The sequence below is a fragment of the Octodon degus genome, unplaced genomic scaffold, assembly GCF_000260255.1.
Source record: "Octodon degus isolate 3935 unplaced genomic scaffold, OctDeg1.0 scaffold00120, whole genome shotgun sequence".
NCBI classification, from domain to species: Eukaryota; Metazoa; Chordata; class Mammalia; order Rodentia; family Octodontidae; genus Octodon; species Octodon degus.
The window spans coordinates 7,517,834-7,533,265 of NW_004524696.1; the positions used below are offsets into that span (position 1 = coordinate 7,517,834).

Below are 15,432 nucleotides of genomic sequence, written 5' to 3' on the forward strand. Positions count from 1 at the left end.
CCGTCTTTGGGTTCTGGGTTTGGTTTGCTCTTCCTTTTCTAGTTGCTGAAGGTGCAGCATTAGGGTATTTATTTGTTCCCTTTCTGTTTTCTTAATGTGTGAGCTCACAGCTATGAATTTCCCTCTGAGAACTGCCTTCATCCAATCGCGTAATTTCTGAAAAGTTGTGCTTGAATTTTCATTGAATTGTAGATATTGTTGCTTTTCTTGTTGAATTTCATCTGTGACCCATTGGTTGCTGATTGGGGTGTCGTTTAATTTTCATGTATTTAGTTTTTTTTTTTCTGGTTTCTTTTGTCATTTATTTTCATTTGAATTTCATTGTGGTCAGATAATATGCATGGGATAATTGTCTTTTCTTGCATATACTTAATTATGACCTATGGACTAGAATGTGATCTATTTTAGAAAATGACCCATGTACAGCTTAGAAAAATGTGTATTCAGCTGTGTTTGGTTGGAACAACCTGTACATGTTCACCACATGCATTTGTTTTAAGCTCTGGTTCATTTCTTTATTTCTTTGCTAAGTTTTTGTGTGATTGATGTCTCCTTTGGGGATAAGGGTGTTTTAAGGTCTCCTGTGAAGATTGTGATATTGGATATTAGGTTTTTCATGTCCATTAAGATTTGCTTTACATAGTTGGTTGCTTCCATGTTTGGTGCATAGATATTTATGAGTGTTACCTCTTCCTTTTGAAATTTTCCCCTCACGAGTATATCTTGGCCTTCTTTATTTTGCTTGATCATTCTTGGTTTGAAGTTTAGACTGTCTGAGAATAGGATTGCTACCCCTGCTTTTTTCTCACGTGTGAGTGCATGTAACATTGTGTTCCATCCCTTCACTTTCAGCCTATGGATGTCTTTATGAGTTAAATGTTTTTCTTGTATACACCATATTGTTGGATTTAATTTCCTAATCCACTGTGCCAGTCTACTTCTCTTAATTGGTGAATTGAGTCCATTTACATTTATGGTTATAATGGAGATGTGTTGACTTGTTATTTACCTTTTGTGGTTTGCTCCTTTTTCTCCTGTGTTTATTTTTTGCCCTATTTAGTTGGTTGCTTCTGATCTCATTCGTGGAGTTCCGATCATTTTGCTTCCTCTCTGGAACCTCTTTCAGGAGCCTCTGTTGGGTTGGCTTTGTCATCATGAAATTCTTTAGTTGTTCATTGTCATGGAAGTAGTTCAGTTCTCCATCACACTTGAAAGAGTGTTTTGCAGGGTATTGTAGTTTCGGCTGTAATTTGTTTTCATAGAGGACTTGAAGTATCCATCTCAATGTTTCTCTTGCCTTCATGGTTTGTGAAGAGATGTTTGCTGTAATTTTGATGGTTTTCTTTAGAATGTGATCCTCCTCTTTTCTCTAGCGCCTTTTAGTATATTATTCTTGTGCTGAATTTCTGGGATCTTGACTATTATATGTCTTGGTGTGTTTTTCATTGGGTTGATGTTACTTGGCGTTCTGTATGCTTCAGTTATTTGGATGTCAGGTTGTTTCTTCATATTTGGGACGTTTTCTGCTATTACTTCTGCCCATATTTTTTAATGTCATTTGTATTGACTCCTTCTTTCTCATTCATGCCTATTAATCTCCTTTTTTTTTATCTTTGCATCATTTTCCATTTGATCATTTATTTTTTCCTGCATCCTAATTGTTTTTATGAGATCCTTTCTTACCTTTTCACTAGCTGCACCAGCGTCTTCAAGATCTGAAACTCTGTCTTCACTTTTACTTAAACAGTTTTGCAAGCATGTGATAGAGATTTTAAGTTCCTCTATATTTCTTTGACTCTGCTTCATGCAATCTGGTTCTTTCCTGTATTGCTCATTCAAGGAATCTGTCATTTTTCTAATCTCTATTTCTTACTTTATCAATGTCTTCTTTAGAAATGGTCATTAATTTTTTTACTGCAGTGTTTTTTTTCAGATTGGGTTTCTTTCCTGTGTTTGTATATTTGATTCTTTATTTCAGATGCTATGAGTTCAGAGATTTCTTTTTTTTATTTCAGAAAATTCCAGTCTGAGTTTCTCTATAACTTTCTGCTGTTGCTTCTTTACTATCGATGCTATTAATTCATGTATTTGAGCTGAGGTTGTGTCCTCTGCACTTGTACTGGGTGGGCATTGGCTTTCCTCCATAGTTTCTGCATTTGATTCTTTATTTCAGATGTTATTAGTTTAGGGAATTCTTTGTTCATTTCCAATCTGAGTTCCTCTATAGCTTTCTGCAGTTGTTTATTTCAGAAGCTGTTGATTCATTGATTTCAGCTGTGTGATTCCCAGTTTTTTCTGTGTTAGTGTCCTCTGCACTTGTTATGGGTGGGCTTGGGTCTCAGATTGCATTTTACTCCTTTTTGTTGTGATTTTGTGTAGTACTGTCTTCTGACCTTTGTTGTAGAGCTTTGGTGCAGTTATAATCTTAGCACCTACTGGAGTCCAGGTGTAGATCTACATATCAGATGGATCTACCCAGCTGTGTCCGGCTTGGTTCTGGCTCCTGTCCTTAGCTCCTTTGTGCTGCCTCCCTTGGGATTGAACTTGTTGTGCCCCTCTGGCAAGATGTTTTGCTCCTAGACTAGCTGGGTGGTTCTGTTCTCTACTCTCTCTGCAGGGATTCCAGTTGCAGGGATTCACCCCAGACCTGTATGCCAGGCCTGTGCTGAGTGTGGTGGGGACCAGGTAGAGTAGAGGGGAGAGGAATCTCTCCCACACACTCATCGGGTTTGGGCTAGGACTGGATGTGGAGGTTCTCAGAATATGGCAGAAATTCCAACTCCACGAGTGAGTGTTGGGCTTCCCGCGGAGTTGTGGCGGTGTCCCAAGAGGGTGGACGCGGGTCTCACTCACGCTGCACCTATTGTTGGACCAGCAGGTCCCGCTGGCACTGTGTAGCCATAAACTCTCCCATACACTCACCTAATTTTATATTTAAAGAATAAAAAATGGTGATAGAAGAAAAATAGCAGTATTAGAAATACTGATACAAGATACAAGATTTCTCTAAATAGAGTAATAGGAATTTAACAGTGGTTGCTGTATTACGTGATACTATGTTTAAATTAGTTGATCGTATTACCAAATATAAACATGTAAGATTCATTTAAAGACAAAAAAAAAGTTCTAAGAAATTGAAGAGAAAAAAATATCAGAGTAAAAATGTTTTAAGCATTAACTGATGCTGTGAAAAAAACCAGTAGACATTGACAATACAAGTATCCAAACTATTCTGCATATATACCTAAATGTATCTTTTCCTCTTCTTTCATTTGTCTTTATTCTCATTCCTTCCCATTGAAGAATTTCTTTCACTTTTAGAGTATCTTTTGAGCCTTTTAAATTTTAATTAGTTGTTCAGGTTCTCACACTAGCAAGATAATACGATAATTGCACATGTGGATCTGATTTATTTCACTTAGCCAATATAGTCTCTAGCTAGATCAGTTTGTCTACAAAAGCCTCAAATTTATCTTTTTTAGTGCTGAATAATACTTCATTGTGTAAAAATAGCACATCTTTTTTATCCATTCCTCAGTCGATGTGCATTTGGTTTGCCTCCAAGATTTAGCTGTGGCACATTGAGCTGGTATAAATATGGGTGCACATATGTTGCTATGGTATGATGATCTTAGTTCTTAGGAAAAAATACCTAGGAGATGATTGGCTGGCTTGAATGGTATCTCCAATCCTAGGTTTTGAGGAATCTCCATAGTAATTTCCATAGTGGTTGTACCAACCTTCACTCTTAGCAATAGTGGAGAAAGGTTCCTTTTTCTTCACAGCCTCTCCAGCATTTGGTAATGGTTGATTTCTTAGTGATAGCCATTCTTTCTGGCATAAGATGGTATCTCAGCATTTTAATTTGCATCTCTTGAATGACCAATGATATTGAACAATTTTTCATGTATTTATTGGCCAGTTGTATCTCTTCATTTATGAAGTGTATATTCATCTCAGATGCCCATTTGTGGATTGGATCTTTCAATTTTGGAGGCCAGGTTTTTTTTTTTTTTTTAATATTCTATGTTCTTGATAGTAGTCCTTTGCCTGAAGAACAGACTGCTATAATTGTTTCCCACTTTGTGAGTTTTCTTTTTACTCTGTTGGTGATTTCTTTTGACATGTAGAAACTTGTCAATGATGTCTTCAAGGTCCGAAAGTCTGTCTTCAGTTTCATTCAAACAGTTTTGCCAACTTTTAATGCAATTTTTAGTTTCCAGTATATCTCTTGAACCTGTTTCATGCCTTCTGTTTCTTTCCTATGTTGTGCATTCAAGGTTTCCATCATTTTTCTGTGCTCCTGTCTCAGTTACTTTTCTCTTGTTCCTGTGTCAAAATGTCCAGCACCCAAAATTAATGAAGGAAAGCTTTATTTAGCTCACTGTTTGTGGAGGTTTCAGTTCATAATCAGCTGGATCCAAGGCAGGATGGCTCATTGCAGAGGGCAACAATTCATGGACAGAAAACAGCAAGAGCACAAAGGGAGAAGCAGGGACAGGAGCAGAGGCAAGCTTCTCTCCCTTCCTTATACTGCATTTATGTTATCTGCTCCCCAGTAGGTGTAGCACTCACACCTATAATCCCAGTAGTGCTCACATCCATAATCACAATCTTGGATCATGAATTATTCACAGACTGTAGAAGACGGCCCAGTGACTACATGAGGCTTTGGAGGGATAGTTAGACATAATCATAACAGCTCTTCTATTTTTGTCAGTGTCTTTAGATATGCTTAGCAAATCTTTCATTAAGGTTATCATTTCTTTTTTTTTAACCTGAGAGATTTGATTTGATTTGCTTTATTTCTACCTGGAGTTGGTGCTTTAGTTCAATTGCAATCATTTCAGGATTTCAGGTGTGCAGTCATTTCTTCTATGCTGATGTCTCCTGGACTTGTTCGGGGTGACCTGGAGTTTGCTCCTTTGTCTTGTCACTTTATATTTAAAACTCTTTATTTTGATTTCTGTAATAATCCTTGTGAGATTTTGATAGTAGATAGCTGTATCACTATGTCAAAGCTGGTCTAGGAACAGTGTTTTTCAAGGATATCTTCTGTGTGTGAGAGACTCTTGGTTTGTGTCTGACCTGAGATCCTCACTTCCTGATTAATTGAAAGTGAATGTTGGTTTCCATTTGACTGTGTCCTCTGGATTTAGATGTAGGGCTTTGGTGAGGTGTTTACCCCAAAGCTTCCCAATATTATTACCCTCGGGAGAAGTAGTGGTTAAAACAGATATAATATCCTAGCTACAGTAGTACAATTAGCAATGATAATAATATCAAACAAAATTTAGAAATTGACAAACTTTGGTAACTACTGCTTTTGTACTTTAGATGATAGAAGCAAAATTTTTAGCTACATAACAAAACAAATAGAAAATTGGGAGTTTGTATGGAAAATGTTTCCCCTTGTTAGTATGGGTTTACCCTGTGTTCTTCTGGCCAGGTCAATTGCCAGGTTCCAGGTGCTTCACTTAATGGATGATGGGCCAGGCACCAGGATTCTTCTGGCCAAACTACTTCAGCAGAAATCTTAGCATCTCTGTGTCAGTCCCTGTTCCTCCAGTTAGTTACCCAGAGTTGTATTTATCCTTTAAAAGAAGTAGCCATTCTTTATATGTCAGTGTGTGACAGGTTTCAAGTAGGTTACAAATATGTAAAATTTTTAATTAGGTAGCACCTAATTCACCTATTCAGATTTTACTTAAAAAGCCAAAGGAAGATGCACTCACTATAAGTGAACCTATACAATCTAATATAGTTGTTTGTAGGATGTACTGTATATGAAAAGTAATCAGTGTATCATACCTGGGTATTTTATGTTCCTAAATTCTTCAATTTTATCAAAAAGACTTAAATACTAGAATTCTTTGAGATTTCTATGTCAGTTATATTTCAGTACCTGAATGTTGTAAATATAATTCATGGGTTTCTTCAAGATTGTGACTTAGTTTTACTTTAGGTTGCTAAGGTTTTTTTTTTTTTTTTTTTTAAATTTGGTGATACAGTGCTTTATTTGGAAAAAGATAAAAGCTATTTTTTCTTTTAAATGGCACACTGGTTAAACATAGATGTATTTACACACCAAATAGGGAATAAATATACAGTGATTGGAAAACAACTATTCACTTATTTATTTTGCACTTCCACTGTTCATCTTCTGTTTCAATTTTCTTTGCCTTTGGTAAGTTTTTTTTCCCCTTGCTTTTAAACTAACTTTTGGCTCGTTTTTACCCATTTATTTCTACTGGCTTTTCCTCAGGGGTTATAACAAAGACATCTTCAGTAGGATCATGTGGAAGAGCAGTCTTTGGCTCTTTCTCAGTTTCTGCACATCTGTTACTTGCTGCTTCTTTGTATTTTGCAGTTGTCATGGATATTATGATCCACCAATGCATGTTTGATGATTGGTAGTGAGGATTTTCATACAAAGTTGGTCCTCCAAAACTTCCCAGAAAAATCTTTATCAGATTTAAGATGAAGCAAGGTCCTATTTCTACAAGACGAGCAGCTTCATCTATGATTTGGAAGTTCTGAAACCATATCTTGTTCAAAATGGTGAAAGTAAATACATGGGTCCACAAATGGCTGGCCTTTGGGATGATACTGTTGTGTACTAAAAATCTGCTTTAACAAATAATAATGTGACAGTTCATCCAAAGTGGGGTCAAAAAACAAAAATGGCCAAGAACCTTTTAAATAGTTTCCAGTCATCTTTAATTCAGCTAGGGTATGAATATTTTGAACAAGAAATTTGGCAGAGGGCCCATGAAGTGAATTTGAAAGCCACATATAAAGATCTTGCTTTTTCTTAGCCTCAAAATAGATCCATTTATTGCAGTTTTTCATTTCACAGGCCTCATTAATCACAAATAATTTATCTTTATGATCCATTTTAGTATTTGCTTTAGAATGAGACATCAAGGTTCTCAAGTCCTGCATTAAATGTGTTGCTCTGAAATTTATTCCTCTTGAAGAAAAGATGAGAATCTGTTCCTTAATTTTTCTACTGGCCGTTGCAAACAGGGCCTGGGATAGGGTCTCTTTCAGCTTCCTCTATCTCTTCTGCCACAGCCCATGACTTAATTGGAGGCCCAGCATCTTTTTCATTTCTTTTTGGCTTCTTCACCTGAACCTGCAAGTCCCCACCCCATTTCCTCTTGGCTGCTGCAATCTTGCCTCAGCACCTTCGCTCTGCAAAGTATTTTTTAATGTTTGTTTGAAATACATGATAGCAATTAAAATTTTTTTCTTGGGCATATTAAAGCTTGTAAATCTTACTATTTTCCTTTGTAGTGTTATATTGTTTGTTTATGTTTCATTTTAGAAATGAAATGTCTTTGAGAGTGGTATAAATTGATGGAAAAAAATTAAGCTAAACAATTTTTCCATGACTATTAAAGTTCAGTTTTCTAAAATACCTTATTTTATTTTGTTTTACAGGGATTTGTTTTGGCAGTTACTATCACACGTGAAGCAGTTGATGAATTTCGACGTTTTCAGCGAGATAAGGAAGTGAATTCACAACTATATAGCAAGCTTACTGTAAGAGGTCAGCAAGACATTTTTAATACTACCTAGAAGTTGTGTAATGCAATCATCATTTTAGAGTTTAATATAATAAAAGGAAATATATCATAATTTCTGTTCTTGAAAATAGCTTTGTACAATTATATATGCTATCTAATTTTCTTACAATATTTAATGCGTGCAATTCCTAGATATTTAGATTTTACTGGATAGATATTTAACATTTATAAAGGTTCGAGATCTATACAATGGTGTTATAATTCAATACAACAGCCCTTTAAGACCTGAAATAAATGTTTTAATTTAATAAGAATGATAACATCCACATTGCTTCTTTTTTTGTTCTGAAGTTTTAACATTTGTTTAACTTAATTTTTAAAAAAATGTGTTTGGTACAGGGTCTCACTATGTAGCTCAAACTTGTTGTGATCTTCCTGTTTTCAGCCTCCTCAGTCCTGGGATTACAAGTGTGTACCACCACACCTGGTCTTGGTGACCAACTCAGCATGCCCAGAGGTGGGGCCAACATGTGATGCTGGGTATTGAACATGGGTCCCTGCTCTTACCTAAGCAGGTTGTTAGTCTGATGAGTTATGTTGCTGGCCCTAACTTAATAATTTGGTAATATACTATAAAGTAATATATTACCAAATGAATGGAATAAGTTATTACAAATAGTCACTGACAGTAGAAAAATAACCATGTGTTAACATTAAGGTAGATGCTGAAACATGGAATGGGAATGCAAATCAAGCCCATGATACTACTTAACATGCTGTGTAGGAAACCAGTAGTTTGTTTAAAAATGAATTTCAAAGTGGATTTTGTGTCTTACTAGTGTATATGAATATGTATGATGAATTATTTACCTGAAATAAGCTCTTTGAAATTGTTCATTTTAAAGCTTATTGATCTGAATATCACATGCGATAAAATTCCTTCACCTAAGATATTCAGTTCATTGATATTTGGTATATTCATAAGGTTGTTCAACCATCACCTTCATCTATTTTTAGAATAATATTTGAAAAAGAAACTCTGGAAATGTGAATAGCCGTTTGTAAATCTTCCTCCTTCCTTCCCCACCCTAGTCCAAGAACTACTATTCCACTGTGTGCATTTATTGTTTAACCTACCCTTAGTTATTACTGTAATCGTAAAATATGTGATCATTTGTTGCTGACTTCTTTCATTTGGCATATTTTTAGGGTTCATCCACATTGTAGTAAGGATCAGTACTTTATTTCTATTTGTTGACAAATTACATCCTACTGTATAGTATTCCCTATTTTATTTATTTGGATGGACTGTTGGTTGTTTCTCCTTTGTGCCTTTGTGAAACATCAAAATTTATGTACAGATTTTGACATGAACATTGTTTTCATTTATCTTGGATATATTTCTGGGAACATAATTGTTATATTAGAAGATAACCATTATTTTGAAGAACTAGTGTTCTACTTTCCTGATTGGCTATCTCATTTCACATTTTCACCAGCAGTGCATAAATGTTGCAGTTCTGCTATATTCTCACAAACATTTCTTATTGTCTTTTTAGCATACCTATTACTTTTTGATTTTATAGGGTATGCAGTGGTGTCTTATGGGTTTAATTTGCATTTTGATAATGTCCAGTGATGCTGAATGTCTTTTCATATGTTTCTTGGCTATTCCTACGTCTTGTTTGGATTGCTTTTTTTTTTTTTTTTTTTTTTTTTTTGCGGTGCCAAGGATTGAACTTAGGGCACTGCGCTTGCCAGGCAAGCACTTATTCTACTGAGCTATCTCCCTGGCCCTGGATTGCTTTCTGTTCAGGTCCTTCATCCACTTTATAAATGGGCTTCTTGTCTGTTAGGTGCTGAGTTGTGAGAGTTCTTCAGCTATCCTAGATTAAATGATATGCCAGATGTATGATTGTAGATTTTTTTTTTCTCTTATTCTGTGGGCTATTTTCACTTTTTTCCTTCATGTTTGTGTATTTACATTTGTTATTTATTATTTTGGTTTTTGGCAGAATCGGGGATTGAACTCAGGCTATCCCTGGCGCCCTTCATTTGTTATTAATGTTGCTCGTACTTCTGGTGTTGTAGCAAAGAAACAATGACCATCCTAAGTTTGTAATGACTTCTATTTGTTTTTCTAGGAGTTTTATAGTTTTAGCTCTTAACATTTAGGTTTGTGATTCATTTTCCAATAGCACATTTTATATGGTTTGAAATATGAGTCCACATGTTTCTCTACAAACATGACCCTGTCCAGTACCATTTGTTTAAAAGATCTGTCTTTATCAATTGAGTTGAAAAATTATTAAAAAGCTTTGGTGCTTAAAATGTTAGAATGGCATGGAAAATATGTGTTAGAAAAAAGAAAAGCTTTAGTTTTAGGGAAAAGAGCTTATAAATGGTTAAATTAGGCATAATTTTGTACTTTTTTCCCCCCACAACAAAATGGTGTTTTACTTACACTTTTGCAAAGTTTATAGCATGTGACACAAGGTTTCCTAGTGACTAATAGCTGACTTTAACGAGACAGGATGTTTATCTCAGGACTGAGGTAGCTTGTTTGCTTTAGGCACTGAGGTCTAGTCCCACCTACACACATTTGATCAATTTCCTAGCTTCCATGGCTCCCAACATATCCACCTTTTTTGTTTTGTTTTGTCAGAGCTTGCATTGCAGTTAGAGAAACTATATTTGGAGAAGTCTTTAAAGGACCTTTTCATACTTGATGCCAGTTCAAATATTGTAGGTACTTGAATTCAGCAAAATAACCCAATTAGACCAAGAGTCCATAGTAGTAGTGAGTTACCAGCACATTTGGCAGTTGTCAGAAGTTGTTGACTTGAGCCTTTTACAGCTCAGCATATTAATACAGCTTTATTTTTTATACTTTGTGTTTATACTTTTCTGCTGGATGGTTAAGACCAAGTTAAAGCAAGACCTATATAACTAAGAATGTAACTTCTGCTGTCTGACTAGGTCAGTCAAATCCCCTCAGGATTTACCCAGGAATTGTGTATAGTACCTTATAAATCTTTTGTCAGCCATCGGGATGACTCATGGTCCTTGCTTGACCAATTTGCTCTCTGTGAAAGCCTGAGATAATTTTTTCTCTCAAGGTGACTCTCTTTAGGCACACTATACATCATCGATCACTTTCCTCTGTGGTCCCATAATCTCCTTGATCAGAAAATTTGGGATACCACTGAATTATAGGATGTCACAGTAGAGGTTCTCTTATGTCCTGAGTCCTCACTGACCTTGGAGGGCTAGGGCCAAAGTATTGGTAATCCTTTTAGCTCATCTATCTCTCTAATTTTGGTCTGCAAACTTTAGTTGTTAAACATCCTGAAGAGAAGCTTAATGACATTATTACCCTGTAACATAGGCAGTTAAGCTTAACATCACTATCTGTATGATTATCAAACACCTTAGACATAAAATGAAGCTGCTATTTTCCAACAACCATCGATATTCTAAAATTTAAATCCTTATAGAATGTTAAAAAACAATTACACATTTTTACACAGAAATTTAGAAATTGAACCATATACAGTAGTGTAAGAGGATAATCCTATGACATTTTTTTCTTGTGTCTCGTTTTCTTATATTACCCCTCTTTTTTTAAAACAAACATTTACTTTAGAGTATAGCAATAATTGATATGGTATTAGAAGCAGTATACATTTGGAAGACCAAAATAACAGGTATTTCAAGTGTGGTGTTAATATTACACATTACTGTTGCACTGTCTTTTTAAGTGTATAGTTTAAGTCCTAGCTTCTTTGAAAAATTGTTTCATCAGTGGTGTTTGAACTGGATAGAGATCAGCTTCTGGTGCATTAATTGTACATTTGGCAGGTAGAGTGGTAATATTAGCATACAAAGTATGATTGGCAGTTCCACATGCCCATCTATTTGGAGAAATAATAACAAAATCCAAGCAGTATCAGAACCAACTTTCTCAGACCTCTCTCTATAACACAGACAGGTTTATACTACCTGTGATTGCTCAATACAGCAAAAGGCAACTCAAGTACAACGAAAGCAAAACAGAAAGCTGTTTGCTGTTTTCTTTTTTTTCTGTAAGGTTGCTCTTATTTCAGTCCCTCTCCAGCATATCTTGAAGATAGCTGTCAGTTTCTTTGCAGAGGAGAACTTATTTGAAAAGATGGTGTTTTGTTTCTCTAACCAGTCCACAGGTCTTTTGTTTACCTGACTTGGAGCACAGGGCAAGAAAGCAAAAAAGCAGCATCAGTTTTTTCTTAACTGAATCCCAGGTTATGGAAAAATCACAGAATCTTGAGACAGAAGTTTAGAGTTGAGTCCATCACCAGAGTGTCAAATTTTATACAGAAAAAGATGGAGAGAAAATATGTTTGGAAATTTGGGCATTCAGAAGTTCCTGTGTATCCTGGGCAGTTTTGAGAGCCACATATAGGCTGACAACTGGAAGAATACTCAGAAAAGACCTGAACTTTTTTATGTCTGATGGATCTCTGCATTCAGTACAGTACAAATAGGAAATGAAAGTTAAGGCAGAGTTGTAAATACCCTCAGCTATTGGTTAGGTCCTGAAGGAAGGCTGAAGTACAGAGCCAATCTTCAACTCCTCTGACCCCTAAAATCTTTGTTAAAGCACTGGCTGAATGGAATTTAGTTGGGGAAAGAACAGAAATGTAGAAGGGAGACAGAGAATAGGAAATTGGTAAGAGGCTAAGGAAGAGTTAAAGGGAAGGAGTGTATATTGTAAAAGTGTTTGATATGCATGTATGACAGTGCCACAACAAAACCTGTTCTGTATAATTAATTATGATAGTAAAAAAACTATAAGCTAAGGGAAGAAAGTCTTCAGAGACCACACATGGTAAGGAAAACACACAATTTAAAAATATTGCTTTGAAAAATCACTGAACAGCATATAAACAATAAAACCAACCTAGAAAAGGGAAAAGATATCTTAAACATTAGGTATTCAAAATTATTGATTTGTCTAGTTTTCCACAAGAAACAATGAAGTATGCAAAGAAGCACTGTCAGAAGAATTTAACACAGGTCATCTTTGAGGAACCCAGAATTTGGACTTAACAGTCAAGGGATTTAAGGCAGCTGTCTTAATTATATCCAGTGAGCTTCAACTATGTTAACTTAAGCTCAAGAAGCTAAAAGAAGCCCTGAAGAAATTGCTGTAATATGTTAGAATGATGTATGAACAAGTACAAAATATCAGTAAAGGTATAGAAATGGTGTAAAGAGCACAAATGAATTCTGCAACTGAAAAGTACAATAAATGTCAAAACTTTGTGGAGATTTTAATAACTCACTTGAGCAGGTGAAAAATGAGTGATTTTGAACCTTGGTTAATTAAAGTATCCAGACTGAGGAGCAGAACAAGTGAAGGAAAATGAACAACTAATCACAGACCTGTGGAGCAATATAAAATACAAATATAAAGTATAACAATGTACACATTCTGGGAGTCTCTTGAGTGGCAGAGAATAAGATAGAAATAATGGTTAGACACAAGTAGTTGTTTTCAGGAGGTGCAGTGAGCCTGAAGGGTAAATGGATATTTGTACTGAGACACATAATCAGTCTGTTTAACTTGAAGGCCAAGAAAACATGCTAAAGGCAGCAAGAGAGCTGTGATTTAATCTCATGCAAGTGTATTCAGTAAGATCACAAAGACCAATAAAAGTCTGAAGAATATGGGACTATGTTTTAAAAGTGATGAGAGAGAACAGAAGATGTCTACCAAGAATTCCATCTATGGTAAAACATTTCCAGATAAACAAAAATAGATGAGCTTTTTGTGCATTTAAGGATATTATAAAAAAAATGAAAAGATGACTTAACAGAATGGGAGGAAATGCTTATAAATCATATATCTGATAAGGGCTCAGTATCCAGAATATGTAAAAACCTCTTAAAAGTCAACAAGAAGAAAATCTATTTTAAAAATGGGCTAAGGAATCTGAGTAGACATTTCTCCAAAGAAGATAGAGAAATGTCTAACAAGCTCATGAAACCATGCTCAAGCAACAACATTAATTCATAGGGAAATGTACATCTAAACTAGTGAGATGTTGCCACTAGTTGTGTATCATTAAAAACTTGTAAATCAACAAGTGTTGGAAGGATCTAAAGAAATTGGAATTCTGATACTTCCTTGTTGGAATGTAGCTATGGAAAACATTTTTTGCAGTTTCTCACATAGGTGAACATATTTAAAACAGAACCAGCCACTTCTTTTTTTTTTCCCATAATTTTATTGATAAACAAATAGCAATGAGATAGTTTCAAATCAAATTGGTAGGACAGTTTCAATAATTAACACATTGCATACCTTCTTCCTAGTGGTTAATTGCTGTGCAAGATGCGGACATGATATCCTAACACCATTAGAACAAATCACTCTATTCATTAAGAGAATGTAACTATATATCTATCCTAACCACTTTGAATACACAGATACAAAATGGACATTCATCTGTATACCCTTTTTTGGTTAAGTTCCATTATTAAAATATTCTAAAAGAGTCCAGTAGCCCATAAGATTATTGGGTCTTCCGCTTAACTGGCAATGTCATAAACTGTTGACCTGAGTCTCCTACAGCTCAACATAACAGCATGGCTTTACTTCTTATATTTTGTTTTTATACTTTTCTGCTGGATGGTTAAGACCAAGGTAAAGCAGGACCTATGCAACAGGAGTTGTAGCTTTTGGGTCTGAAAAGGTCAGTGAAATCCCCTCAGGATTTATCCTGAGATCCTGTACCTCAGATTGTAGAACCTTTGTCAGTGTCAGCCATGTGGATGTGTCAGGGCCATTGCTTGGCCAATGTGCTCTCTGTGAAAGCATGAGAGAATGTTTTCTCTCCCTGTTACTCTCCTTAGGCACACTCTACATCATCGCTCACTTTCCTCTTTGGCCCCATAATCTTCTTGATCAGAAAATTTGGGACACTACTGAGGTACATGACGTTACAGTACAAGTTCTCATATATCCTGAGTCTTAATTGACCTTAGAAGGCTAGGGCCAAAATGTTGGCTTTCCTTGTAGCCCAACCCAGCCACTTCTGTTCATCATGTTTACAATAGCCAGAACTTGCTAACAACTTAAATGTTCATCTGTAGATGAATAAATAAACAAATTGTTATATTCTTCTGATGGAGTGTTATTGACGCATGAAAGTAATGAAAGTTTGGTATGTGTTACAACATGGATGAAGCTCAAAAACTTATACTGTGTGACAGAAGCGAGGCACAAAATGTCACAGATTGTTTTTCTCTGATGTAAAAATAAGCTGAATGGGTAAGTTAATAAAAGTAGTATGCAGATTGGTGGTTGCCATGAGCTGGGGAAAGAAAAAGAGGGGGCAGTTGCTTAATGGGTGTGGGGTTTTCTTTTGTGGTGATGAGACTATTTTGGAACTTAATAGTATTGCTTGTACAGCATTATGGTTGTAGTAAATGACACTGAATTGTTCAGATTAAAATACAGTAACTTTATTTTTATGTCAATTCCACCTAAAATGGTGTAAAATGTTAAGGAAGATGTATTACTTATGCCTTTTACATTCCTGAAGTATTTTAATTCAAAGTACTTTAAAAATTGTTTTCAGTAATTTTATTTCAAATAAAAATGGAAGTTACTTTTTATAAAATCAGTTATCATTGCTGGTGATCTAATAAGTGGAAGTTTTACATGTGGACGAGGCTAATGGCAGCTACGTCTTATCTTTTTTTGTGTAAATTATATGACTTGCTTGTAATTGTCCAGTGGACTAGATTATAGTCCATTCCTGCAGATATATTACTAAACACCGACTGTATGTTAAGCCATTGTGGTGGTCTCGTAAGAACAAAACGTGAATTGGTTCTGCACTTTTGCTTTTCA

General features: G+C 35.5%; 1 protein-coding gene and 1 pseudogene across 7 annotated transcripts in view; one reads left to right on the forward strand and one right to left on the reverse strand.

Annotated features, from left to right (window-relative positions):
• Positions 1–15,432, forward strand: part of Atp9b (ATPase phospholipid transporting 9B (putative)) — a 449,279-nt gene that overhangs the window by 98,247 nt on the left and 335,600 nt on the right. For all 7 annotated transcript variants that reach the window (XM_023700057.1, XM_023700058.1, XM_023700059.1 and 4 more), the window contains exon 5: positions 7,447–7,555. In XM_023700057.1, coding sequence (XP_023555825.1) covers positions 7,447–7,555 — 109 coding nt within the window. The remainder of the gene's footprint in view (positions 1–7,446; positions 7,556–15,432) is intronic.
• LOC105743368 lies at positions 6,137–7,183 on the reverse strand (annotated as a pseudogene).